The sequence below is a fragment of the Hyaena hyaena genome, unplaced genomic scaffold (genome assembly GCF_003009895.1).
Source record: "Hyaena hyaena isolate Hyena2069 unplaced genomic scaffold, ASM300989v1 scaffold_579, whole genome shotgun sequence".
NCBI classification, from domain to species: domain Eukaryota; kingdom Metazoa; phylum Chordata; class Mammalia; order Carnivora; family Hyaenidae; genus Hyaena; species Hyaena hyaena.
Genome location: NW_024081207.1, coordinates 823319 through 847611, shown reverse-complemented (window position 1 = coordinate 847611; position 24293 = coordinate 823319). Strand labels below are relative to the sequence as shown.

The 24293-nt window shown below is 41.4% G+C and overlaps 1 protein-coding gene across 14 annotated transcripts in view; it reads left to right on the top strand.

The window, feature by feature from the left end:
* Positions 1-138: 138 nt before the first annotated feature.
* DZANK1 (double zinc ribbon and ankyrin repeat domains 1) overlaps positions 139-24293 on the top strand; it is an 82209-nt gene continuing 58054 nt past the window's right edge. For 7 of the 14 annotated variants that reach the window (XR_005532533.1, XM_039256541.1, XM_039256550.1 and 4 more), the window contains exons 1-8: positions 139-203; positions 2062-2137; positions 2742-2901; positions 6724-6877; positions 15217-15331; positions 16772-16889; positions 17838-17962; positions 22280-22365. Coding sequence is in view for 13 of the 14 variants with exons in the window: in XM_039256541.1 (XP_039112472.1) it covers positions 2793-2901; positions 6724-6877; positions 15217-15331; positions 16772-16889; positions 17838-17962; positions 22280-22365 (707 nt within the window). In the remaining variant the exon portion in view is untranslated. The other 7 variants (XM_039256549.1, XM_039256545.1, XM_039256548.1 and 4 more) reach the window with 4 other exon arrangements.

Sequence of the window (24293 nt, the reverse complement as noted above, 5' to 3'; positions counted from 1 at the left end):
ATTCTCAGAGACCTGCAGGGAAGCCTTTAGGAAAGGCGCGCGAGACCGGTCCCAGTCTCCGGGCCCAGCAGCAGGGGCGGGGCTGGTTGCTAGGAAGTCATTTTCCGCCAATCACCTGCCCAGCGCTCAGTGGGAGGGGCGCGGCTCGCAGCGTCTGTGGAAACATGGGATGCAGCAGAGGAGAGGGCAAGAGGCGGTGAGAGGTGGGTTGCCTGACCGGGGACAGTGGCGGTGCTTCGGGGATCCCATTCCGGGTTCTGGTGATCGGAGGAAGAGAGGGAGCAGGAGAAGGGCCTCTCACTCCAGCCGAAAGGAAGCGGGCGTTCCTATCTGCCCCTGATGGACAGGGACGGGGACCGGACGGGGTTCCGGATCCGGGAGGCGAAGGGGCGGTCTTGATGGAAGGATTTGATGGGTGAGGGGTGCTCTTGACCCTACACTGCCATTTGGGCCTATCATGGTGGTCTGCTTCTTGATCCTCTTCGCTTGGGGCCCAGTGGCCTCCCCAGCCTCCGAAGGGTGGCTCCTACTTGCTGCGGGTGTAATTCCCTTCTCTCTCTCTCTCTCTCTCTCTCTGCTGTGGGTGTTATTCCCATCTATCTGTCTGTCTATCTGTCCATCTATCTTCCCACCTATATAAATATATATATTAATTAAAATTAAAATTAAAATAGTTGAAAATTTAGTCCATATAGATAGATATCCTATGGATGTATATATAATATACATGTATGTATATATATGTATATAGGAGGCTATTACTCTAAAATAGCCTGTAGAGTCTATTGCTCTAAAATTGGTATCTGCAATTTATATTCGTAGCCTTTGACCTAGAAATATCCAACCAGGCATTAATTTCAGTTCCTAATTTTAGTTATCTAAATTTTGGGAATATAGTCTGTGACAAAATTCAAGCCACAAGCTGTTCAGAGCAGCATTATTTAGAATTACCAACCAAAGCTAAGAAGAAATTAGTAATAGCCTAAATGCCCAAGCACAGAATGATAAGATTATATAAGTATGTGGAAAACTGTAAATAATAGAGTGAGAGTGCAAGGAGCATACTATAAAAATGTAATGAACATATAGATTATAACTGAACAAGACTATGAATCCATAACCGTTGAAATTTAAGGGGCACCTGGATGGCTCAGTCTTGAATGTCCCACCCTTGGGTTCCACTCAGGTCATGATCCCACCATCATGGGATGAAGCCCAGCATTGGGTTCTGTGCTGAGTGTGGAACCTGCTTAAGATTTCTCTCTCTCTCTCTGTCTCTCTCCCTCCCTCCCCCCACCTCTTTCTAAAAAAAAAGTCATTGAAATTTGAAAAGGCCACATAGAGATATAAATGGTTTTTGTATTACAGTGAGGGTTGTTTTTCCCCTGTATATCCTTTACGTGTTCAGAATCATACTCCCTCCCACAGAAAAAGATTGGTAAGTCCTCCATACTCGTACTTAACTGTTTATATACTGTATAACAGACAGAGTAGGAGACTTTTTAAAAGTTCATTTATTTATTTTGTGAGAGAGAGAAAGAGAGAGAGAACATGAGCAAAGAGGGACAGAGAAGGAGAAAGAGAATCTCAATGAGGCTCCATGCTAACAGCTTGGGGCTCGATCTCACCAATGGTGAGATCATTACCTGGGTGGAAATCAAGAGACAGACACTTAACCAACTGAGCCACCCAGGTGCCCCTAGAATGGGAGACTTTTTGTTGCTCACTGTTTATAACTGTTCCAGCTTCCTTTCAGCTGAGGCACGATACTCTGCCATCCTTCTAAAATTTCTTTGCAGCTTTCAAATGCAAGAACCACTTGGTAACAACAGCAGGGTCTCGAACGTGGAGCTTCCCCAAGGGAGTTGGCTCTAAATTAACATTTCATGCTGCATACAGAGTTACTCTGTTCTGCTTGTGTGATGACTTGCCCTGAACACCAAGAGAGGTGGCACCTTAATAAGAGGTGGGAAAGGGTGATAATGATCTAGGGGGAGCTCAGATCAGATCATTAGTAATGGTCTCTGTTCTGATGTTACAGTAGTCTCCTCTTGTCTGCAGTTTGCTTTTCATGGTTTCTCTTATGTGAAGTCAACTGGGGCCTGGATGCAGATGATCCTTTTTCTGATGGCAGAAGGTCAGTAGTAGCCTAAGGCTACATCACAGTGTCTATGTCACTCACCTCACTTCATCTCATCATGTAGGCACTTTATATCTCCCATCATCACAAGAAAGGTGAGTATAGTACAATAAGGTATTTTGAGGGAGACCGCATTCACATAACTTTTATTACAGTATGTTGTTGTAATTGTTCTATCTTATTACTGTTGTAGTTAATCCCTTACTGTGCCTAATTTATAAATTAAACTCTATCATGAGTATGTATAAATGGGAAAAAACAGCATACATAGGGTTTGGCACTATTCATGGTATTATGAATCCACTGGGGTCTTGAACATTTCCCCCATGGAGAAGGGAGGGACTACTGTACTCATTTAATTTGTTCATTTAAAATAATTCCATCCCCCATCCCACTTGTTTGTGCTCTTTTCCCAGAAGTGAGTAAGTATTTAGATAGTTAAAATCCCACACAAGAACCTCAACAGAAAAAGTACATCTGAAACAATACTGGTTGGAATTAAAAATGAAATAATATTTTTAGGTAGTATTCTCTTTAGTTTTTACTAGTTTTGCTGTATTTAAACGAAGTGCTTCTCTTTAACTTTTGTATTCAAATATAGGTGCCTATTGGAATTTATTTTCATCCCGCGTTTTTAATGTAAGGAGGGAAAATGACTGCTGGTTCAGTGTGTGTCCCTCAGATCATACCATTGCGAGTGCCTCCGCCTGGAAAAGCCAACCATGAAATTGATAACAATACACTTTTGGAAATGAAATCAGGTAAGAATCGAATGTACTTGAAATCATGTAAAATAGCATTGCCATATTCCTTATGTTCATCTGGTTGTTGAATTCTCACTTTGCATGCTTTCTACAATTAGGACCCTGGGGATTTTGTACAAGTTCCAGAAGTTGCAATAGTGTTGCACTCGGTGGTTTATGGAGTTGTATGTATTTAAATTAAAACCGTTAGCTTTGGGGCACCTGGGTGCGTCAGTCGGTTGTGTGTCTGACTCATGATTTCAGCTCAGGTCCTGATCTCATAGTTCTTGGGGTTGAGCCCTACATCAGGCTCTGTGCTGGCAGCATGGAGCCTGCTTGGGATTCTCTCTTTTCCTCTCTCTCAGCCCCTCCCCCGACTTCCACGTGCATGCTCTCTCTTCCTCAAAACAAACAAACAAACATTTAAAAATAAACAAGTAAAATGGTTAACTTTGACCAACCTTTCATTTGTATCAGCACACAGTTGCAGCAATGCCTTGACTCACATTAGCCAAAGATGTCCTGGTTCTTCTCCAGACTTTCTTAGGATTGTCATTATTTTGCCAGGATAATAAAGTTTACCTCAGTAGGTTTTGCAGTCAGGCATATTGGAGATTAAATCCTGACTTTGACAACTTCTAGTGATGCATTACTTAGCCTTTCTGAGTCTCTGTTTTTTCATTGCTAGATAGTGAGAATATTATCTGCCAGTTAGAGTTGACGTGTTATGTGAGATGCCAAACTAAATCATAACTATTATTACAGAAATAAAGCAGTGAATACATTTCCTGGTAATGATAATGATAGGAATGTATATATATGCATATACAGGGACTCATGTATATATGTATATATCTACATACATAGATATATAATTAACATAAGGAGAATTTAAAGCTATGTTTTTAATTTGAGAGAGAGAGAGAGCACATGAGTCAGGGGAGAGGGGCGGAGGGAGAAAGTGAGAATCTTAAGCAGGCACCATGCTCAGCACAGAGCCCAATACAGGGCTTGATCCCACAATCCTGGGATCACGACTCAAGCCAAAATCAAGAGTCAGATGCTCAATGAATTGAGACACCCAGGCATCCCTTTCTTCTTCTTCTTTTTAAAAGTAATCTCTGTGCCCAATGTGGGGCTTGAACTCACCACCTTGAGATCAAGAGTTGCATGCTGGGGCTCCTGGGGATTCTCTCTCTCTCTCTCTCTTTCTCTCTGCCCCACCCCCACTCATGCCTACATGCTCTCACTCTCTCTCAAAATAAACATTAAAAAAAAAAAAAAGAGTTGCATGCTCTACCAGCTGAGCCAGCCAGGTGCCCTGGGAAAGTTTTACAGATAAAACACATAAGTAAATACTTGCTTTAAAAGGTTTTGAAATTCCAAAAAAAAAAAATAAAAAAAAAAAAAAAAAGGTTTTGAAATTCCAATTATATATTTCAATAAATAATGTGTAAAAACAATTTTCTATATTTTATGGTGACTCCTGTTCTTCCTAGTCAAATTCCAACTAAGGATATTTTATAATATACTACATCTTCCTTTATATATTTTCTTAATGTTTATTTTTGAGAGAGAGAGAGTGTGTGAGCAAGGGTGGGATAGAGAGGGAGACACAGAATACAAAGGAGGCTCCAGGCTCTGAGCTGTCATTAGAGACCCTGACATAGGGCCCGAGCTCATGAACCTTGAGATTATGACCTGTGCGGAAGTCAGATGCTCAACTGACTGAGCCACCCAGGTGCCCCTATATTTCCCTTTGTCTTAAAAGCTAGTATTGGGGAGTGATAGGCACTTGTTGGGATGAGCACTGGGTGTTATATAGAAACCAACTTGACAGTAAACTATGAAGGAAAAAATAAAAATAGAAGCACATTAAAAAAACTGAAATGAATATAACTACATATAGATATATACACACACTTATGATGCTTTTAACAGAGAAGAGCAGTGCATTTTAGTTTGGATAGTATTTCAGCTTAAAGTAAATAAAAATATTCTCTGAATTCTAAAAAAAAAAACTAGTATTATTTTTAAAAATTCTGAAGCTAAAATACAGCTTTTTTTTTAAAAGTTTATTCTGAGAAAGAGAGCAAGTGGGCGAGAGCGAGAGTGGGGGAGGGGAAGGGCAGAGAGACAGGAAGAGAATCCCAAGCAGTCTCCATACTGTCAGTGCCAGAGCCCAGTGAGGGGCTAGATCTCAGAAGCCATGAGATCATGACCTGAGCCAAGATCAAGAGTCCATCACTTAACCACCTGAGCCACCTAAGTGCCCCCAAAATACAAATTTTATTTATTTATTTATTAAAAATTTTTATTTATATAAATTATTTATTAAAATTTTTAATGTTTTATTTATTTCTGAGAGAGAGAGAGAGAGAGACATAGCATGAACAGGGAGGGTGAGAGAGAGAGACACAGAATCCGAAACAGGCTCCAGGCTCTGAGCTAGTTGTCAGCACAGAGCCTGATGCGGGGCTTGAACCCACAACTGTGAGATCATGACCTGAGCTGAAGTCGGACGCTTAACCGACTGAGCCACCCAGGCGCCCCCAAAAATACAAATTTTAATAAATGTGTCCATAGCACTTGGGAAAAGATGGATGATTATCGATAAATGATGATATGATGATATGACTGATAGAGGATCCAAATTCCCTAATATTTAAAATGTTTAAATGTTTAATAAATAAAGAGGTTGTACAATTTAATAACAAAAAGAATAATAACCCAATAGAAAAGTGGGCAAAGATGTGAAAGGACATTTTATAGGAAAGGAAATATAAATATCTTTTAAACACACAGGAATGTGCTTCTACCCATCCCTTTCCTTATTTGCTAAGCAGACCTTGTCCCCTGCTTTACTTATGCCATTGGATTTAATCACCCCTTGCTATCACGTATATACTTGTTTGTTTACCGTTTGTGTGTCTTTCGTAAAATAGAGGCTCTGTGAGAGCAGGGGACCTTGGTCACTGGTTACCACCCATCACCACACAATTACAATTTTTTTCTTATGGTGAGAATGTTCAGGATCTCCTCTCTTAGCAACTGTTTTTGACCTTTTGAACTTTGAATTCTATGAATGTATGACCTTTAAAATTTTTCCAAGAAGTGTAGGAATCATTTACCAAGTCCAAATAAAATAGAATAATAGCATTTCTGAAGCAATGCTCAAAAAATAAAAAATCAGCTTCTACTTTCTACATGGGTATTGTGGTCTTAAAATGAGCCCTACTCGTATCGATGTCTTATTGGAGTGGCACGATAGCAAAGAGATTCAAGAGCACGGGCTATGGATCCAATGTAGCCCAACTGAAACCACAACTCTGCTGTTGTTGTTGTTTTTTTAATGTTTTTTAAAATTTATATCTGAGAGAGAGAGAGACAGCATGAGCAGGAGAGGGTCAAAGAGAGAGGGAGATAAAGAATCTGAAGCAGGCTCCAGGCTCTGAGCTGGCTGTCAGCACAGAGCCCGACGCCGGGCTTGAACCCACTAACTGTGAGATCATGACCTGAGCTGAAGTTGGACGCTCAACCAACTGAGCCACCCAGGTGCCCCAACTCTGCTGTTATTGGATGACTTTCTTAGCTTCCCTGGGACTCAGTTTCCTCATCTATAAAGTGGGCCTAAAATGGGACCTGTCACATAGGGTTGTACACATGCAGTGAGCTAATTCACATAAAACACAGTGCCTGGCACAGAGAAACAACTCAATTAGTGTTAGTTATTCATTCCTATAATGTATTTAAAAATCTCATTAGTTAACTGACCCACAGACATTATTCAGCAACTTCCTACTTTTGTGTTAATTAGTTACCCTGCTTTGGGTTTTTCAGACACCCCGGATGTCAACATATATTATACACTGGATGGCAGCAAACCTGAATTTCTAAAGAGAATTGGTTATGGTGAAAACAATACATTCAAGTATACAAAGCCTATTACTCTGCCTGATGGAAAAATACAAGTTAAAGCTATTGCAGTCTCTAAGTAAGTTAAGAGCATGGCGATTAAAATAACTTGTAATATAATGACGTTGTGTTTTAATTTTATTTATTTCTTCCTATGAGAATAAGTGTTGTATTAGAAGGGCACTAAAGAGAAAGGTATTTTAATTTCAACATATATCTATAACTTTTGTGTTTTGTTTGTCTTTTACTGAGATAGACTGTAAAGTGTATGAATCACAAGAGTACAGCTAGGTGAGGTGCTATGTATATTAATGTATATTAACACTTTCTTTTCTTTTATAAATTGTCTTTTATGTTTATTTTTATTTTTGAGAGACAGAGAGACAGAGCATGAGTGGGGGAGGGGTAGAGAGGGAGGGAGACACAGAATCCAAAGCAGGCTCCAGGCTCTGAGCTGTCTGCACAGAGCCAGCTGCAGGGCTCAAACTCAAGGACCTAAGCCGAAGCTGGTGCTTAACCGACTGAGCTACCCAGGCGCTCCAACTTTTCAATTCCATGTTGAGATTTTGGGAAGGAAGAGCCTTTTCAGGGTTTGGGACCTTTGGAGTGGTTGATAGGGCTTTGAAGAAAATATTGGTTTTAGTGGATGCTTCTTTTATTCCATAGGACACAGCCTACAACCTACACCATCATTCTCTATTCTGTTTTGTATTGACTTCATTGGCCTTCATGGTGACTGCCATTGTAATCTGTGGGACATTAGCTCCTTTATCCCTTTCTTTGTCCTTTCTTTCCTACTCAAGGACTTTTTCTAGTTTTCAAATATAGAAACACCACTTAATTTGGAAACTATGTGTTGTAGAGAAAAAAACCTCAAATGCTTTGCAAGTCTGTGTGTCTGTGATAGAAAAATTATACTGCACAGTAAGACAGGTTTAGCCACATTTTTGAAACACTTGTAAAGCCCCAAATCAATACCTGGATTTGCAAGGGTGCTTTAAGAAAGTTTCTCCAGGCTCCCCCTGGTGGCTGAGCTACTGCATGGCTTTTGGAGAGCTACAAATTATACAAAGGTGACTGCTTTGGCGTTTGGAAATTTAAAAAAGAATACAGTAAAAACAAAACGAAAACCCTCCTACACGTTATTATTCTTTATTAAAGATCGGAAAAAATTGGATTTTTTCACTTGCCAAACAACTTCTGTCAAAACAAGTCATCTCAATTATCATTAAAAACTTAACAAGCAGGGACATCTGGGTGACTCAGTCAGTTAGGCACCTGATTTGTGGTTTTGGCTCATGTCATGATTTTGCAGTTTGTAGGACTGAGCCCCATGTAACACTCTGTGCTATCAGTGCAGAGCCTGCTTGGGATTCTCTGTCTGTCCCTCCCCCACTCACCCTCTTTCTCTCCCTCTCTCTCAAAATAAATAAACATCTAAAAAAATTAACAAGCAAAAAAAAGAAGAAAAAAGAAAAAAAATCAACAAGCAAAATACTCTGGTGCCTGATGCTGTAAGGCAGCCCCTTTTATAAATTGCAGGTAGTAGTGACATGAAGTAATAACTACTAACTATGTAATTCAGAGGAGTTAATACAGCTTCCAAAAGAGTGTAAATGAAGGTCATTCTTTATGCCTCTCCCCATCTTGCTCTGTGCTCACTTCACCATCTGTTCTGAACGCGCTGTTAGTATTTCAGGTGTACTCAGCTCAGGGAAGGTATTTATACAAAAATGATTTTGCTTCTTCAAGACAGAAAAGAAATTATACTGCTTCATCTAAGCAGAGCCTGATGTACCTAGGCTTTTTCTAGGTACTTAAGGTAATTAATTTCTTAATAAAGAGAAAAGGATTTGAAAGGAGAGTGTTAACAAAGGCCACTAACATTTTAAGAGGAAACATTATGGGGGCGCCTGGGTGGCTCAGTCAGTTAAGAGTGTGACTGACTCAGGTCATGATCTTGTGGTCTGTGAGAATCCGTTTGAGCCCCGTGTCGGGCTCTGTGCTGACAGTAAAAAGAGGAAAAACTATGGTCATGAAGATTTGAGTGATAAGGAAAAATATTTATGATGTAAGTGAAAATGAACTAGGGTGTAAGAGTGCACTATAGCATTTTAACACTGTTTGGAACTGCATCGGGACAGAACTGGAGAAGGGCAATGACCAGAGGTGAGTGAGCGGTAGACAAAGAGGGCTCATTGCATGGGGGCAGCCATCTCCTTCCTTGAGCCAGACTGCCAGGGCCACTGTGGATGTCTTTGTTTCAAAAAGGCCAGGTTGAGGGGCAGCCCCAGTCCATTTCTGTCCCAGCTCAGTTTGCAAACGGCACTGACATGTAATTCTTCTCTACTGTAAGCTTTCTATTTAGTTTGCTTCTCATGATTAAGTTATTTGAGAATGAACACGCAAGCCACACGTTAGCATTCATTGCCTCTGGTGATTTAGTCCCTTTTTGTGTTGTTATTGTTCTTGATAATTTTTATAGCTTCCAAAATTTAACAGTGAGCACTGCGTCTGTAATACACAGAAATAACACAGCATCTCCAAAACCCTCATGGGACCGGTGCTTCTCCAGCTCGGCTGCTGAATCAGTTGGCTATTGCTATATAACAAACCACCCTGACACTTAGTGGTCTTAGAAGAACCATCATTTGTTTGCTCATTATTCTGTGGATCAGCATTTTGGTGTGCATTCACGGGGTAATTGTCCTGCTGTCTTTGCCTGAGGTCACTGACATGGCCGCAGTACTTTGGTCTCACCTTAAGCTGAGTAGTCTAAGAAAGCTTGAGTCACGTTTTTGGAGGTTGATGCAAGTGGTTGGCTGAGCCTTGTGTCTCCAGTTGGGTAACCTGAGTTTTTTTCACTCAGTTCCAAAAGCTGTAAGAGAAAGGGCAAGCCCTAATGTGCAGATGTTTTCCTAGTCTCTGTTTGTGTCATATTTTTTTTTAATGTTTTGTTTATTTTTGAGAGAGCAATAGAGACCACATGAGCAGGGGAGGGTCAGAGAGAGAGGGAGACACAGAATCTGAAGACAGGCTCCAGGCGCTGAGCTGGCTGTCAGCACAGAGCCCGACGCGGGGCTCTAACCCATGAACCATGAGATTATGACCTGAGCTGAAGTCAGACGCTCAACTGACTGAGCCACTCAGGCGCCCCTGTGTCGTATTTGTTAATGTTTCATTGACCAAAGTAAGTCATGTGGCAACACTCAAAGTCAATGTGTGAGGGGATACTACAAGGGCACCAGGGCATGCAGATAGATAAGACATAATGTCTCAGGGACTGTTGTTGTGACAGTCTACCACAGGTTCCCGTCAGAATCACCTAGGGAGCTCTGCAGAATCTCCATGCCCAGGTCACACACTCCAGACCAACTAAATAACAATCTGTTGGGGGTGAGACCCAGGCATCAGTATTTTTAAAGTTTCCTGATGATGCTAATATGCAACCAAGGGTGGCAACTGACACATTAATGGGGAAAAGCGTTTCCATTTAGAGAGATTTGACCAATACAACTTTTTTGAAATACAGTAAGTCCTTGGTTTGTGAGTAACTTGCTCTGCAAGTGTTCCGCAAGACGAGCAAACATTTCTAATAAATTTTAACTTGATGAATGAGTGATAGCTTGCAGTAAAAGTAGTATGTGATACGGTATGTCACATGATCACAACTGAGCCAATGATTCTTGAAATTCCCTTTGATATACAAGTGCTTTGGATTACAAGCATGTTTCCAGAATGAATTATGCTCACAAACCAAGGTTTTTCATATATGATATGTATATATGACACACACATATTTATATACTTAATCTTTATTTATTTTTGACAGGTAGAGAGAGAGTGTGTGCAAGTGGTGAAGGGGCAGAGGGTAGACAGAGGATCTGAGGCAGGCTCTGCACTGACAGCAGAGAGCCAGATATGGGGCTCGAACTCACAAATCATGAGATTATGACCTGAGCCAAAGTTGGAGGTCTAACTGACTGAGCCACCCAGGCACCTATGAAATACATTTTTATTAAAGTGTGATATCCTAGAATAAAATAAAAGGATATGTATGCTTTCATGTGTCCATATATATGTGCATGAATTTTCACATCACAGCATGGTCAATAAAGAACACAGGGGAAGAGGAGGGGCTGGGAGCTTGGGGATATTTCAGCAAGCAGGTGTGGATTTTAGGTTTTTAGTTTTATTTATTTATTTGAGAGAGGAGGGGGAAGGGCTGAGGGAGAGGGAGAGAGAGAGAATCCCAAGCAAGCTATGCACTTCATCACAGAGCCTGACATGGGGTCGGAACCGATGAACTGTGAGATCATGACCTGAGCTGTAATCAAGAGACAGACACTTAACTGACTGAGCCATCCAGGTGCCCCAGGTTTTAGATTTTAATGATGCATAATGATGGTCTAGTCCAGGGTCTATAAAGTTTCTGACATCTGTCTTCTTTATTTTTTATTATTTAAAAAATGTTTTAAAATGTTTAGTTTTGAGAGAGAGAGACAGTGAGAGCTAGGGAGGGGCAGACAGAGAGGGAGGGAGAGAGACACAGAATCTGAAACAGATTCCAGGCTCTGAGCTGTCAGCACACAGCCCGATGCAGGTCTTGAACTCAGGAACTGTGAGATCATGACCTGAGCCAAAGCTGGACACTTTATCAACTGAGCCACCCAGGCACCCTTGTCTTGCTTCTTTAAAAGCCACCTTTATGGTCAGGAAATTCCTGTCTTTGATATCATCATTGTTTTGAGAATGAATTTGGGTGGTTCTCCCTTCTTTGTCAGTTACCTTATATGGTGGTTAAGATAAATCGACCTGTGCTGAGGTAATAGTTGTCTTGAACTGAAGATATGTAATTGGGGGAGTCAGAGCCCCTGAGAAAAACCATTTTTTTCCATGAGGGACTTACCAGTTTTACAACAACAGAATAAACCATGTCAAACATGGCCCAGCAATTGCACTCTTGTATATGCCTCCAAGAGAAATGAAAACATGTCCAGATGAAAACTGCTGTGTGCCAGTCTCAGCCCATCAGTAGTCAGTGTTGTGACTGGATTGGCCCTTATGGTTCGTTCTTTTTCCTTTCTTTCTTTCTTTCTTTCTTTCTTTCTTTCTTTCTTTCTTTCTTTCTTCTTTCTTTCTTTCTTTCTTTCTTTCTTTCTTTCTTTTTCTTTCTTTCTTTTCTTTCTTTCTTTCTTTCTTTCTTTCTTTCTTTCTTTCTTTCTTTCTTTCTTTCTTTCTTTCTTTCTTTCTTCCTTCTTTCTTTCTTTCTTTCTTTCTTTCTTTCTTTCTTTTTCTTTCTTTCTTTTCTTTCTTTCTTTCTTTCTTTCTTTCTTTCTTTCTTTCTTTCTTTCTTTCTTTCTTTCTTTCTTTCTTTCTCCTTTCTTTCCTTTCTTTCATTTATTTTGAGAGAGAGAGAGAGCATGCAGCATGATTGTAAACTGAGGAGGGGCAGAAGGAGACAGAGAGAGAGAGAATCCCAAGCAAGGCTTGATGGGGCTGGAGGTGGGGCTTGAGCACATGAACCAGAAGATCAGGACCTGAACCAACTGGGTCACCCAGCGCCCTCTTGTGGTTCTTATCATGGTTGCAAGATGTCCTCACCAGGAAGCCTCAGGAAACTCTGAGACCAGTTCTATTGCTTATAGGTCTTGGAAATTACAGAGCATACCTGGGACCATGCAACAAAGTCACCAGTGGGAAAAGTGAGAGAGAATGCGTGGTCCTAGGGTTCTGCTTTTATTGGGGCTGAGGATGGGGGCCTAAAGCCTCTTGGACTCACTCTATTGGTGAGTTTAAAGCATAAAAGCCGGGGGGCACCTGGATGGCTCTGTTGATTAAGCATCTGACTTTGGCTCAGGTTATGATCTTGCGGTCCGTGAGTCCAGCCCCACGTCAGGCTCTGTGCTGACAGATCACAGCATGGAGCCTGCTTCGGATTCTGTGTCTCCCTCTCTGCCTCTCTCCTGCTTGCAGTCTGTCTCTCTCTCTTAAAAAAAAAATTTTTTTTTTAAACTCATAAAGTGGGAATTCTAAGCTCAGGAAGAAAAAAAACAAGTGGTTCAAATGGTAGTTATGGAAACCAAGCAAGATCTCTAAAATAAAGGAGCTTCAGGACCTGGAATTGAGGGGTGTGGAGGGGCTGGGGGGGTGGCGGCCTGCTTCTTTATCAAGTGGTGTGGCTGGCATTGTATTTATTCAAGATAACTGTCTTTGAAGTGGATCCCTTTTTTTTTTTTAATGTTTATTTATTTCTAGGAGACAGAGAGAGAGACAGCGTGAGCAGGAGAGGGTGAGAGAGAGAGAGGGAGTCACAGACTGAAACAGGCTCCAGGCTCTGAGCTGGCAGTCAGCACAGAGCCCGACGCGGGACTCGAACCCATGAACCGTGANGTCAGAGAGAGAGGGAGTCACAGACTGAAACAGGCTCCAGGCTCTGAGCTGGCAGTCAGCACAGAGCCCGACGCGGGACTCGAACCCATGAACCGTGAGATCATGACCTAAGCGAAAGTCGGACGCTTAACCAACTAAGCCACCCAGGCACCCCTAAGTGGATCCCTTTTTGAAGTGGATCCCTTTTTGATGTGGATCCCTTTTTGAAGTGGATCCCTTTTTGATGTGGATCCCTTGATAATTGGAACTTAAATCAGGCATTTGTATTACAAAAAAGGGAAAACCTAACTGTCAGGGCTGACACTGCAAAAACTTATGTGTGAATGCCCATAGCATTATTCATAACAACCCCCAACTGGGAAAAATCCAAATGACCATCAGGTGGGGAATGGGTAAACAAACTGTGATGCCTTCATACCATGGAATACCATTCAGTAATAAAATGAACAAACTACTGATACTTGCAGCTACAGAAAAATAATTAAAAGAAGCCAGACATATAAGACTATATTTGTGTGGTGAAATTCATTTTATTGCTTAAAAATGTTTTTAATGATTAGAATATATATTTTGAGAGAGAGAGAGAGAATGAGCAGGGGAAGAGCAGAGAGAGAGGGAGAGAAAGAAAGTATTCCAAGAAGGCTCCGTGCTGGCAGCACAGAGCCCAATGTAGGGCTTGAACCCACAAACTGTTCAGATGACCCGAACTGAAACTAAGAGTCAAGTGCTTAAACCAAGTGAAATTCATTTTAAATATCTGAAAAAGGTAAAACTATAGAGATAGGAAGCAGATCAGTGGCTACCTGGGGTAGGAGTTGGTAGTAAGGAGTGACTTCAAACAGGCACAAGGGAATTTTTGGGGAGTGATGGAAGTGTTCTAAAACCAGATAGTGGTGATGGATGCACAAATGTATAAGTTTGCTAAATATCCTCAAATTGTATACTTAAAATAGGTAAATTTTATCTCATGTAAATGATACCTCAGTAAAGCTGTTTTAAAAAATTAAGAGGAGCACCTGGGTGGCTCTATCAGTTGAGTGTCTGACCCTTGATTTTGGCTCAGATCATGATCCCAGGGTTGTGGGATGGAGCCCTGTGGTAGGCTGTGCACTGAGTGTGGAGCCTGCTTGAGAATCTTGCTCTCTCCCTCTGCCCCTCTCCCCTGCTTGCACTTCCTCTCTCTCTTTCTAAAAAATAAAAATAAAGTAAAAAATTAAGAGTCTAGGCAAGCTGCTGATGCTGAGATGCAGTCACCACAAGTTTTTAGTTATGGGCACCTCTACATTGCTTTCTCGTGGAACTTCTATTGTATCTGAGAGGAACACAATGAATCATGAAATGTTATGCATAAATTGGAAAAATGCTAGTATGGAAGGAATTAAAATCTGCCAGAGCAGATGCTACCATGACTCACGTGGAATGGTATGTGGGTAAGAAATATTTTATTTATTAATTAATTTTTTAAAAATGTTTATTTATTTTTGAGAGAGAGAGATAGAGATAGAACACAAGCAGAGGAGGGGCAGAGAGAGAGGGAGACACAGAATCTGAGGCAGGCTCCAGGCCCAGAGCTGTCAGGACAGAGCCCAACACAGAGGCTTGAACTCATGAACCTGAAGATCATGACCTGAGCCGAAGTCTGACACTTAACTGACTGAGCTGCCTTGGCACCCCAAGAAAGCATTTTAGACTTCCAGCTGAGTTAATCTTTCATTTCACTCTAGTCCAGCTGATATCTGACCAGGTGAGAGATGACAAATGAGAGCTACCCAGCTGAGCCTGGCTAACCCAGAGTTTGTATGTGAAGACACTATGTTTGGAGTGCTTTGTTATGCAGTAGTAGATAATCTAAATGAGAACAGGATGAGGAAGGACTATAGAAGTTGTTTTGGTTTCTCCAATTTAAAATCTAATAACCTTAGTAGTGAGACCAAGGAACTTAATAGCATTCTTTTAATTGTTAGCCATCTTTTCTTTGAAGCTTTATGTAACACAGAGACTCTTTCTATTTTGAATAACTTTCAGGGACCGCAGACAGAGTGGCATTGTAACAAAGGTGTTTCAGGTGGGCTACGAACTACCAAATACAGTCTCTTCTGAAGACAATGTTGAAAATGTTCTCAAAGATTCTTCAAAGCAGGCAAGTAATGAACCTGTAACACTTTCAGATAGTCACTACATTCTTGGTTCCTTCTTTCTCAGTGATCTCATCTTCTCTTGCATTTTGTAACCTGTGCTCACACATCCTATAATTGAGGTCAGTAGCAGCCATTGCAAAGTGATTTCCCTCCTGTTGGTCAGTCCATCCTGCGCGTGTTTCATCCTGCACATTAGACATTCCTACCCAGCATCACGGCCCATGCTCCAGTGTCTTCATGGACCCCCCGCTTACCTATTGAAGAAAGCAGAAACCTTTAGCCTGGCATCCCAAGTGATCAGTCTCTCTTCAGTCATCCATTCTTGCTCTGTGACTTGTCCCTGTCTATATGCCAGCCAAACTAGACACTGTATGCTGTGTGCTATCACTGCTCCCCTGGCATCCAGGCCTTCTCCTGTTATACAGTGCTTTGAATATGTGATTCCTTTGCTTGTTGTCTGTCTTCTCCATGCAGTGTAAATTTCAAGGTGCCAGAGAGCTTGTCTGCCATACTCATTGCCTTGCATAGAGGTGGGCGGGAGAAGGCAGTGAGTATACATTTGTTGAACAGATACATCAGACTGGTAGAAACCCTCTGTGCCCATAGCTGTCTGTTATGTTGAAATCTTCATCTCAGAAAAGCTCAAAGCCTCCCCTCTCTGGAAAGTGAACTAGACTTATCTACAAGGATGTTTGAAACTTCATTCCCTGGGCTGTGGGCATCGGTGAGATACATCCAAGGGCCAGAGGATGGGCTAACCCATAGGAAGGCAACCAGCCAACAAGTCTCAGTCATGGAGGTCTTGATGGGGATGACTGGAAGTCTGTGAGGGACTCCCTTCTGCCCAAGGATGGACCAGCGCCTATAGATGTGGCTGTGGGAGCAGAGCAATGGGTGCAGGTATAGTGTGGGGCTCAAGTATGATCAGGCCAGGGACCTACTGTGGGCAGCGGCGTCCAGCAGAGGCTGAGCCTACATGCATCAGCAGGTGCTCAGGCTTGAATCAGGCATAAGGGACTGGGTCCATGGAGAAGAAAGTTCATGGAGAAGAGTATAAGGACTGAGTATGGGCAGGTAGTGTACTTAAGTCCTATCTTGGTTTGACCCCACCCTTTATTTGCCTCCTGGATCTGGTGGTCCCTTTGTTATTCCCCAGACTGCCATGATTATAACATCCTGCCTTCATGTCCTGCTGCCAGCTCCTGGTCTTGGCTGCTTGACTGCTGGGCCCTACGAACCAGACATGCTGTCAGCCAAGGGCCCAGAGACAAAGCTGTGTGTTTTCAAAGTAAAGTGAAACAGATGTTACTATGTAAAAACCACTGTAAACCCTTTCAAGTAAGAAGTACATGCTATGACACTGTCTCCACCTGGCAACTTTTAATTTTCACATTCTAAATGGGTGTAATCAAGTGACTGACATGCTATCTCTTCATTCTTAGGAACTGAAAAATGGCTTTGTTGGGTCAAAACTACAGAAGAAATGTAAGGATGCTGAAAATAAACGGGGTTGGAATGTTAACCTTAGAAAGTCTCCAGGTATGACATGGCAGGACGAAGGTAAGGTTTAGAATTGTAAGCCACCAGACAAGTTCACTGCTGGTTTTCTTGTGTGCAGAGAGATTAGAATAAGAAACAGTGGAATAGAAAAGTAAACTATAATCTGAGTCTTAGTGCCGTCCTTACTAACAGTTTAAGAGCAAGAGGGCTAATCCAAGAGTCCAACAAAGTGAGATTTGTTGACCCATTGCAATGAGGGAGACCACACCGCAGAGGAACCATAGGGCATCTCACCACATAAAGGAAAAGACACAGTTATAAGGTTAGCAGCACAGGTAGAGTTTGGGAAGCAGAATTTTGAAAGACTTGAAGCAATGCAGGGCCAGGTGTAAGGTGCTCACTATCAAGCATGGATTGTAAAGAGAACCAGGGTTTTCTTCACCTTGGAAACTGCAAAAATAAGTATGGAATGCTGTGTTCCGAGACCCTTCTCTGATGCTCTGCACCAGGGTTGGAAATTGAGGCTGCTTCTCTGGTCCAAGTGACTTACGTCTTCTAGGCAAGAGTCAGAGGTTTCATTCTTGCTGATAGGATTTCAGTCAGCAAAGTTTCTGATTATCTCTGGTTTCAGAACACAAGGTTTCTCAGCAAGTAAGAAATACTCAAAAAAGGCAGGGGGGCTGTTATGACGTTTTACAGCTGCAGTGTGTCCTTGGGAGGAGTAATGTTTCCTGCTAACCTTGGCATTGGATTTATCTATTTTCTCAGCTTGATGTGGAATGTTGTAGAATGTAGCAGGGCAGATTTTTATTTTCTGAGTCCAAGCGAGTGTTTTGTTTCCCCAGTGCTTGTTCACTGAGTGGGGGCTTCTCTATATAGTTGCTACGTCTAGTTAAAGATGTGATGACAGTGGTTGCTTAAAAGGTTTTCAACTATAAAGACATATTTGCATGATTACATATATAATTACAGATGTTCACAGAATGATTGTTTTTTAAATAATTGTAGACCTTGAGGAAGGTGAAAGAACTGACTCCAAAACATGGAAAGATCTCCGTTTCTCAGAGAGTCCACGGGAAATCCCACCTTTCCATGAAGAATCGGGTTCTAGACCACCCACCCGCCAGTCTCAGGTAACTTCTAAAGAAAATCTTTAGGGTACTAAATACCACCTATATTCTTTTTTTTTAATTTTAATTTTTTATTTATATTTGAGAGAGAGAGAGCTCACGCGTGAGTGTGTGCAAATGGGGGAGGGGCAGAGGGAAGGAGACATAATCCGAAGCAGGCCCCAGGCTCTGGGCTGTCAGCACAGAGTCAAACGCGGGGCAGGAACTCACCAGCTGTGAGATCATGACCTGAGCCGAAGTCGGATGCTTAACCTACTGAGCCACCCAGATGCCCACTCTCTTTTTTTTGTTAAAAATTTTTAATGTTCATTTATATTTGAGAGAGCATACGTTCAATATTCTTAATCTTCCCATGAAATACTTTTAAGGCAGTGTCCCCAGCCTTTTCACCATGTGCCAGTCACTGTTTTAGTTCTGGCAATACCGTGTTGGACAAGAAAGGTCCCTGTACTCAGGAGCTTACATTGTATTGGGGGTGGGGGCAGGCAGATAATAAACATGTAAGTCATCAAACAAAAATGTTTAAATAGTGATAAATGTCATGAAAAAGATAAAGTTGGGTAATGGAATAGAGCAGTGGTTCTCAAAGTGCGGCCCCACAGACCAGCAGCATCAGCATCACATGGAAGCTTATTAAAAATGCAGATCCTCAGCTTCTGCACAGCCAAAGAAACAACCCAGGAAACTAATAGGCAACCAACGGAATGGGAAAAGATAGTTGCAAATGACATATCGGATAAAGGGTTAATATCCAGAATCTATAAGGAACTCACCAAACTACACGCCCGAGAAACAAACAACCCAGTGAAGAAATGGGCAGAAGATATGAACAGACACTTCTCCAAAGAGGACATCTAGATGGCCAACAGACACATGAAACGATGCTCAGCATCCCTCCTCATCAGGGAAATACAAATCAAAACCACACTGAGATACCACCTCACGCTGGTCAGAGTGGCTAAAATGAGCAAATCAGAGAACTCTAGATGCTGGCGAGGATGTGGAGAAACGGGCACCCTCCTACACTGTTGGTGGGAATGTAAACTGGTACAGCCCCTCTGGAAAACAGTGTGGAGGTTCCTCAGGAAACTAACAATAGAACTCCCCTATGACCCAGCAATAGCACTGCTAGGAATTTACCCAAGGGATACAGAAATGCTGAGGCATAGGAGCACATGTACCCCAATGTTCATAGCGGCACTCTCCACAATAGCTAAAACATGGAAAGAGCCTAAGTGTCCATCAACGGACGAACGGATCAAGAAGATGTGGTTTATCTATACCATGGAATACTACATGGCAATGAGAAACAATGAAATCTGGCCATGTGTAGCAACATGGATGGACCTTGAGGGTGTTATGCTGAGCGAAATAAGTCAGGCAGAGAAGGACAAATATCATATGTTTGCACGTATAGGAGGATTAGGAGGAACTTAACTGAGGAACAAGGGGGAGAAGAAGGGGGGAAATGGTGGGGGAAAGGGAGAAAGGCAAACCATGAGAGACTCTCGAATGCTGACAAAAACTGAGGACTGATGGATGTGGGGGGGAGGAGGGATGGGCATGGAGGAGGGCACTTGTGGGGATGAGCACTGAGTGTTATGTGGAAACTAATTTGACAATAAACTATTTGTAAAAAAAAAAAAAAAAAATGCAGATCCTCAGGCCCCAGCCCAGATCTGCTGAATGTGAAGATTCCAGCATTTTGAACCCCCTAAAAACTAGGAACATTAGGGACATATTTGGGGAATTTGACTGGAATTCAGAGGAGCAAGGGGAGCAGAAAAGGACCACAAAATATTTATCTTCCACTTTTTTTACTTCATCGGTAAGAGACTCTTGTCAGCATTCCAGCTCAATCCCACCGGAAGCTTACTTCAGCAAACATCAGAATGAATGAGGGGCGCTTGGGTGGCTTAGTCGGTTAACCATCCGACTTTCGCTTAGGTCATGATCTCACGGTTTGTGGGTTTGAGCCCCGCATCGGGCTCTGTGCTGACTGCCAGCTCAGAGCCTGGAGCCTGTTTCAGAGTCTGTGACTCCCTCTCTCTGACCCTCCCCTGCTCACGCTGTCTCTCTCTCTCTCCTAGAAATAAAACATTAAAAAAAAAAATTAAAAAAAAATGAATGATGCCAGTGGGGATTACAACATGTCCACAACCACCAGGGAGACAAGATGTCTCTGAACTAAGCACTGACCTAGGGACGCCAGCGGGGGCTAGGCAGCAGAGTAAATGCATGGTATATCCTGGGTGGGAGATAAATGACAGCCTACACTAGGGTGTAGTTTCAGGGCATAAGAGTTGGGGGTTCTCTTGCAACGTGGAATGCCCCAGTCAGTTAATGGGTTATCTCTACTCAGCTTCAGCCAACTATTGACAAGGAGGCTTACGGGCTCAGTGTTGCCACATCTCATGATTTTGCAAGAAAAGCCAGAAACCTGCCTCTTTATGTGTAAATGTTAACAATTAAATCATACTTTGAAACACCATGTGGACCAATATATCTGGATCAAATGGAACTCAATGGCAGGCCAGATTTAGCCAGTAGACCACCACTTTTTGGCATCAGGCCTGTGCCCTGTTGGATCTGACACAAAAGCAACTCAAAACCTCTGACTGCTCCCTGTTGCCTGCAGCACAAATTGTGGCTTCCTCAGCTCTGCCCACTGGGATTGTGGTGGACAGGGACCCTACTGGGGTCAGGTAGGCCTAGGTACATGAGATAATTCACATCCTGTTGACGTGACCTCAAGCAGGCGACTCAACCCTCATCATCTTCATCTCAAAAATGGGGATTATATGTGCCTCTTTGTGAGGCACTCAGATGGACACAATGTCATTTCTTTCATATTTGTACCAAAATGCGTGACTGAATCCCATCATGAGGAAACATCAGACAAAACTAAATTGAAGGAAATTCTACAAATTAAATGGCCTGTTACTCTTTAAACATGTCAAGGTCATGAAAGGTAAAGACATACTGAGGAACAATTCCATATTAAAGGAGACAAAAGACACATGACCACTAAGTGCAAAGCGTGACACTGGACTGGATCCTAAACCAGGAAAAAAATAAATCTATAGCTGTGAAGGACATCATTGGCATGAACAATGACATTTGAAGACCTGGGGATTAGATCATAGTATTGGGTAGCTGTTAACTTTTTCTGGTTTTGATAATTGCATCGTTGTGTGAGAGGACATCATTGTTCTTAGGACATGCACACTGAAGTATGCAGGGGCAGAGGGGCATTGTACCCACCGTCCATTCTCACAAGATTCAGAGAGAGATAGAGAAGGGAAGGACACCAGGCAAAATGTTAACATGAAACACTGGTCAAGCTGGGTATGCAGGAGTTATTTGTACCCTCCCTGCACCTTTTCTGTAAGTTTGAAATGATGTCAAAAGACACTATTAGGAACATTTAGAAAATGGGGATAATATTACCCACCTCATAAGGTCATTGTGAAATGTCAAGGAAATATGGCCACAAAATGCCATTTTAGTAGTGTCAGGCGCTCCTTAAGTGATAGCTTCTCCCATCCATCCACATTCTTCCTCCAGCCACTCAGACCTCTAACCCATGTGGGGCTGAACACTGCCCTGCCACTGTGCATTTGCAAGTGGGTTTCTTCTGCTTGGAATTCCCATTGTCCTTGTTTGTGTCCATTTGACAAACCTTCCTTTACTCTCCTAGGCCCAGCTCAGATGTTAGCATCCTGGGATGCCCTGTCCTCTGGAGCAACTGAATGTGATTATGTTCTCCTCTGGGGTTCCGTGGGACTTCACACACACATGCATACTATACAGTGTTTCAGTATTTTGTGTATACACCAGTTCAGGTCCTGGAGGGTAGGGACCATGTAACATTTATTTCTCCCCCTTTCTGTGTCAAACATAGATCCTGTTACAAAGTGAATGCTCAGATAAAAGTATATCAAAATGAGTTAAATGTTTTTGGATAGCAGCAGACAGTTGCTGCATATGTTCTTTTAGGTGAATCTCTGAATTTCCTAAGGATCTCAAAAGATTTTTGAGAAAAATGGAGGTCAACTTAGGTTTTTAAATGCTAAACTCTGGTCTGCCTGATGATTAATTCAGATAAGCTCTTGTTTTTAATGAAATGTACATATCTAATTATAATAGCACTTTGATATTTTTAATGTTGGTTACTTGGGGTAATCAGTACTTAATGTTTTTCCTGTCATGGTTTTTCAAAGATGGGTACTAAATATGATAAGACAGCCCATTAAAATGAATTTTTAATGAAATTTTACTATACTGTAGCTTTTACCATATATGTATCCTTAATTGTAGTTCCCTAGTTTTGCACACATAACTGGCCAGAAGAGTTTGACAAGCACAGAGATCATGAGAATTCAAAGAGAGACAGACTTTCTCAAGTAAGTATCACATTTTCTTTACTATTTCTTAAATACTACTGAGACATATTGTCAAAAAACTTAAGAATGAGATATAAGAATGGTGTTTGCTCACCCAACTGTCCTTCATTACATTTTTACAAAATGTGTTTTTAAGGGAGAGAAAGTATGAGTGGGGGAGGAGCAGAGAAAAAGTGAGAGAGAGAGAATCCCAAGCAGTCTCCACACTGTCAGTGCCAAGCCCAAAGCGGGACTTGAATCCTCAAACCATGAGATCATGAGTTGAAGTCAGATGCTTACCTGACCGTGTCACCCCAGTGCCCCAGAGTTTTACAAATTTAAAAGTATATTGATATACAATAAAATTGCACTTATTTAAAAAGTACAGCTGATCCCTATGTGTATCACAGCTTTATGTACAATAGTCAAAATATGGAAGCAACCTAAGTGTCCATCAATAGACCAGTGGATAGGGAAGATGTATTATATTTATGCAATGGAATATTATTCAGCCTTAAAAAAGATCTTGCCATTTGCAACAATGCGGATGGAGCTAAAGAATATAACACTAAGTGAAATAAGTCAGTCAGAGAAAGACAAATACCATATGATTTACTCATATGTAGAATCTACAAAACAAAACAAGGGAATAAACAAAGAGAATAATCAGACTTCTAAATACAGAGAACAAACTGATGGTTGCCAGAGGGAAAGGAGTTAGAGGGATGGGCAAAATTGGGGGAAGAGGAGTGGGAGATACAGGCTTCCAGTTATGGAATGAATAGGTCACAGTAATAAAAAAGTATAGGAAATATAGTCAATGGTAAGGGTGTTGCAAGGTGAGAGATGGTAGCTATACTTGTAGTGAGCATAGCATAACATAGAAAGAAGTTGGATCACTAGATTGTACAACTGAAACTAATTTAACATTGTGTGTCAACTATACTCAAAAAAATTTTTTGAATTCTTCATTTTGCAAAAGAAAAAGTACAATTGACATATGTATATAACCTTGAAACTACCACCACATTCAAGAAGATGAACAAGTCTATCACCTCCAAAAGTTTCCTGCACTGTACCTTTTGGAAATCTCTCCCTTATGCTCCTCCCTATTCCAAAGCAACTATTGATTTGCTTCTTATCACTGTAGCTTAGTTTGCATTTGCTTCTATCCGTAAATGGGATAATTCAGTATGTGCTCTTTTTTTTTTTGCCAGGCTTCTTTCATTTTCCTAATTATTTTGAAATTCACCCATGTTGCTGCATGTTTCAAATGTTTATTTCTTTTGATTGCTGAGCAGTATCCTGTTGTGTGGATACTTCACAACCTATGTATTCAGTTGTCTGTTGATGGACGTCTGAGTTGTTTCCAGTGTGGGACTGTTATAGATAAAGCTGCTGGGAACATTTGTATACAAGTCATCATATGCACATATAGTTTCACTTCCCTTAGGTACATATCTGGAATGAAATGGATGGGTCATATGATAGGTATATGTTTAACTTTTTAAGAAACTGCAAAATTGTTTTCCAGAGAAGGTGCACCATTTTACACTCTCACCAGCGATGTGTGAGAATCCCACTTTCTCTACATTGTTACCAATGTTTTAATTTTTATGTTTAACCATTCTAGTGAGATGGTGTTTGTGGATTTAATTTGCATTTCCCTAGTGACTAATGATTTTGAGCATCTTTAAAAGTGCCTATTTGCCTCCATACACCTTCTTTGGGAAAGTGTTCAAACATTTTGCCCTATTCAAAAATGGAATTCAATATCTCCTTATTATTGAGTTGTACATATTCTCTTTTGTTAATATATGTTTTGCAAATATTTTCTCCCAGTCTTGCCTTGTTATTTGCCTAAGAAAGTTTTTCTTCTGAAGAACTTGTTTTTATTTTTGATGAAATCCAACGTACTTATTTTTCTTTTATACTTTATATTTATTTTG